At 44.7% G+C, this 5000-nt stretch overlaps 1 protein-coding gene across 1 annotated transcript in view; it reads left to right on the plus strand.

Moving 5' to 3' along the window:
* The window catches only part of xkr7b (XK, Kell blood group complex subunit-related family, member 7b), a gene marked incomplete at both ends in the record, with an annotated part of 46160 nt that extends 42302 nt beyond the window's left edge, over positions 1 to 3858 (plus strand). The window contains 2 exons of the mRNA XM_080444298.1: positions 2440 to 2659; positions 3042 to 3858. Coding sequence (XP_080300424.1) covers positions 2440 to 2659; positions 3042 to 3858 — 1037 coding nt within the window. The remainder of the gene's footprint in view (positions 1 to 2439; positions 2660 to 3041) is intronic.
* Positions 3859 to 5000: the final 1142 nt, after the last annotated feature.

The raw sequence follows: 5000 nt of genomic DNA on the forward strand, positions 1-5000 counted from the left end.
TATTAGCTAAACTCATCCGAAATTCAGCTCAACTTTGCACTAATCTTAAATCCACTTCAAGTTGACATTGAAAGTTTGATTCAGTTCAAATTCCACAATATTCCATTAATATTACCACAGCTGGCTGTTGACCGATATAGCCTCCTGAGGATGCAAAAGTTACACGGCACAGCAATCTGCACTCTATGTGGACAAGCTTAACACGCTTAATAAATAACGGGAGGCCATAGCTGAATGGGTGGAGAGGCCGTCTGTCTGGGTAACAGAAGGTCCCTGGTTTAACCCTGGTTTTAACTCCCTGAGCAAGACACTTAACCCCTAACTGCTCCCCAGGCACTGCCCCTAGCGCCCACTGTTCCTAATAGCTAGGATGGGTTAAATGCAGAGGACAAATTTTATTTATGTGTAAATGTAGAGTTTCCCCAGGAGTGGGGTCCATATTAATGTTATTATTATTATTATTATGTGGATACAATACATATAGGCGATAGATTTTTATTGCAGGGGTAAAGCTAGCTTGCATTTCTCTGGATACATGGCCTGACACATGAATGTAAATTGAAGTGAATGGGTGATTGAAGTGAAAGGGTGATAGAAGTGAAAGGGTTATTGAAGTAGTACATCCACATGCACTACTTAAATAACCCTTTCACTTCTATCACCACGTGGCTGAGCAGCCCCAAGCACCATTAATTACATTAAATATTCAAGTCTGTTAATAATGCAGTATTCAGTCTCCAATTAGCAATTAATCACATTGAGACAGCATTAAAATTAGAGGACCAGATGACTAAAATGACTTTTAAAGTAATTTTGCCCCATAAAATACTGAGTATAACACTAGTCAGGATCTTGCTGTCTGGTACAGATTGTTAGGGACTGTGTGTGTGTGTGTGTGTGTGTGTGTGTGTGTGTGTGTGTGTGTGTGTGTGTGTGTGTGTGTGTGTGTGTGTGTGTGTGTGTGTGTGTGTGTGTGTGTGTGTGTGTGTGTGTGTGTGTGTGTGTGTGCGTGCGCGTGAGTGCATGCGTGCGTGCATGTGTGTGTGCTTGAATGCGTGAATGCGTGCGTGCACGCCTGCACAGGCAATAGTATACTCGTTAAGAAATAGAGCATTTTGAGCAAAAAAAAAGAAAACAGATGAACACTGTTGTGTGTCTCATGTGTGTGTTGTGTTTTCTCTGTGTGTGTTCTCTGTTTGTGGTGTGTGTTCTCTCAGTGTGTTGTGTGTGTTGTCTCAATTTGATGTGTGTTCATAGTGTCATGTGCGCAGGCCTCCAGGTAGAACTTTGTCTTTTGTCTTTCTTGTTCTCTGACCTCCCCCTCTCAGCAAATGGTCTAAATAACAGATCTTTGGTTATATTTTGTTAATTCAGTACTTTGCCTGTAAATCGACCACATCAAGTAGTTGGCCATATTCATTCTGCAGCTAAATAAAGTTTTGTTTATACAAAGTTCAGTCAAACCCACATTCTACAACTATCTCACTACCTGAAAGTTTCAGGTAGTCACTACCGAATTTGGGTGGTGATTGTGTTGATTGGCTTCTGCAACTAGCTGTCGCCATTAGGCTAAGTGTTGCACTCTACACTAGGCTTACAAAAAAAATATTCTCAAGTCAATAAGGTGTCAACTTGACTGACGTCTGCACTTATTTCAGTTGAAAACATGTTTGTTGAGTGACACGGTCCGGCAACGAAGTGCAGCACTTTGCCTAAAAGTAATACAATGATTAGTAGTAATATACAACACTTTGCTGTTGGTGTTTATCACAACCTGATACTCACATTACTGGACAGTATAGTGCTCAAGAGAGCTGCTAAGTGCAGTTGTAGGTATGTATGGTGAATTGAGTGTTTAGTGTGTTGTTTTGTAGCATTTTAGCTCACCTGGCCGTCACCTGGCTCACCTGGCGTAGTTGACAGCATACTTAAAATAAAGTTACATTTTCTTCTACTAAAATCGAACAAGTTCTCTGAGGACAAAATTGTTTTATACTCAATGCGGCTCCGTTTCGAGTGCTGAACTTTACACTCCATCCACTGTATGGTGAATCGCATCTAGAGAGCTCCACAACTGAGGACCTCTAAATGTGATGAAATATTGATGTTTCGAAGTACGACAAAAAGGTAAATTAAAATCATCTCTTTGCCTTGTGGGGTAGGAGTGAAAATCAGAAGTAACATGAAAAAATTATGAAAAGAATAAGGACTTGGACATAAATAGGACATAAATAAGCAGGTTTGAAAAAGAAAAAAAAACTGACCTAACCTCCTCAGACTACCTTTCTTCAAAACTGTGCATGGTACGTTGCTGACATATTGTGGCAATAATACAGCATAACTCACATGCGCCTTGAATTTCTGACCAATCACAGTCTTGCAGAACATGCCACACTAACATGTCTTTGCGTATCTCTCGCTCTCTCTTTTTGTATGTAGGTCTGTCGGCCTCAGCGTCCCTTGTTTCTCTGGCGTGGATGATAGCATCCTACCAGAAGGTGCTGAGGGACTCTCGCGATGACAAGCTGCCCATGTCCTACAAAGCGGTCGTAGCTCAGATGCTGTGGCACTTTTTCACCATCGGAGCACGTACCGTTGCCTTCGCCCTGTTTGCCTCTGTCTTCCAGCTCTACTTTGGCATCTTCATCGTCAGCCACTGGTAGGTTATTCGTTTTACTAGCCCATACCAATCTGGGTCAGACCCGGCCATACCATCGTGCCAGCCTCTCTGGTCATAAAAACATAATAAATTAAATTAATTAAGCTCAAACGTACTATATTGTTTACCTCCCTTTCTCCCCTTCCTTTAGAATCAATCATACACACAGATATTCCAAAATATTGTACTTAAGGTGTCTATGCTCTACATGCTGGCCAACCATAAGTAAAACCCTCATTCAGCACCTCATCCAGTCTCCCTGAATCCTATTACCAATCCTATTACCAATTACCAATACCAGTTCCCTGTGGCCAACACTACTTTCATCCTAGCCTGCCCAATACAGTCCTATCATAGTCAGTGTAATCTGTTGTGTGTCCAGGTGTGTGATGACCTTCTGGATCATCCAGGGAGAGACAGACTTCTGCATGTCCAAATGGGAAGAGATTATCTACAACATGGTGGTGGGAATAATCTACATCTTCTGCTGGTTCAACGTCAAGGAGGGCCCCAGCCGCCTCCGCATGACTGTCTACTACACCGTCACCATGGTGGAGAATGCTGCCCTCACAGCCGCCTGGTACACCTACCGCGGGCCACACACCTCTGACTCCTATGCCCTGGCTGTGGTCTGCATGGTGGCATGCAGCTTTGCCCTGGGGACCTTCTTTATGTTGGTGTACTACTGCCTGCTCCACCCGGACGGGCCCGTGTTGGGCTCCAGGTGGGGTGGCTGTGTGGTGGAGGAAGGGGAGGGTGGCGAGGGTGGGGTGGCGGGGGTGATCGACTCCTGCCTCACCCCATCCCAGGGCTCCCAGACCCCGGGAGGGGGATCGGAGAGTGCGGTTACCAGTCCCCCGAGAACCCTCCCCAGGACTAGAGACACTGGGGAGCCTGTCCCCGGGGAGAGGGACAGGGACAGTTGTGTGCCTGTCTTCCAGGTGCGCCCCTCGCCGTCTTCCTCTCCAGCGCTTCTCCACAGAGCTGCCTCCTCTTCCTCCCGGGCCCAGGATGGCCCAGTGATCCGGATTGACCTCCCCAGGAAGAGGTACCCGGCCTGGGACGCGCACTTTATCGACCGGCGGCTTCGCAAAACCATCCTGGTTCTGGAAACCACCTCACCTGTCAGTCCCCGGATACAGTACAGGAGTACCATGATGGGAAGCAAAGAGGTGCTGGAGTACGAAACCACAGTCTAAAGGAACCAAGATCGAGTTCCATCCTTACAAAAGCAGAAATGCGTCATGGGATTGTGGCTGACACACAGGTTTCTCATTGGACCCAGTAGACCTGTAACATGGATGGGAGCTTGAGGAACGAATGCAGTATCTTAAGGATACTGGTTAAAAATGTATAATAGTTATGTTCTTGAACTCTGACCAATCAGAATCTGGAACCAAGCCTTCATATTGTCCATTAGGACCAGGAGCTGTTTCTGGACAAGTGGTTGAAAAGTGGTTCTCCAAAATGTCTGTGACCAAGTTTGACCCATAATTAGCACCAAGGACATATAAACAGCCATATGGATGCGGGTGCTTGAGAAAGTACGGTTTATTAGGTAACTGGTGAAGAAAACTGGTGAAAAAAAATAGAGAGCCTTAAATAAATACTCAAAATATTGAAAATGTAATGTGAGACTGAAGTCTAGAATTGCTCTCTTGGACCCAGTACAGGAGTAGCAGAAATCGGTGCTAAAGAGCATATACACAAGGGGTACACAATAGTGCTAACGGAGGATATGAGATAGCTTCTTAAGGACTGAGTGGCTCTTAAACTCAATCTCACAGCAATGGACTGTAAATCATTTAAGGGAGAATGAGAGAAGAGTTGGGGTGGGTTCTTAGATATTAAGAGCGTCGTCTCTTCTCCTGGGAACTGGCTAGAGTAGAAGTAATCTGAACCCAGGAACCTAGGACAAGGAGAGATGACAAATAAAGAGAAGTAGCAAAGTGTGGGGTTTCTGCGAGACAACAGGGGCTGTGAACTCAATCAGACAGTTTAAAAATGCTATCCCTCACCCCAGGACCCAGTGTCGTGAAAATGAGCAGTCAGTTCAGCAGGAGATACATCAGATATGTTGGGGTCCACATTAAGTGTTTGGCAATTTTTTTTTAAAACAAATTTAAAAGAAATCACCTGATATACAGTATGGTATATTCAGTGAAACACAACTATGGAAATGCCACATGCTATGCTTGTTGCACTGCTGTTGCACTTGTAGCTTTGGACCCCCCAAAAAAATGAATTATTGTGTCTGTGTTAAAGCCAGGGAGACTTCCACAGTGGTTCCCATCATGTGTCATGTGATGTGTTATGTGATGATGACTTACGAGATAAAAGG

Source organism: Gymnoscopelus braueri (genome assembly GCF_963280865.1).
Source record: "Gymnoscopelus braueri genome assembly, chromosome: 12".
In the NCBI taxonomy this organism is placed as follows: Eukaryota; Metazoa; Chordata; class Actinopteri; order Myctophiformes; family Myctophidae; genus Gymnoscopelus; species Gymnoscopelus braueri.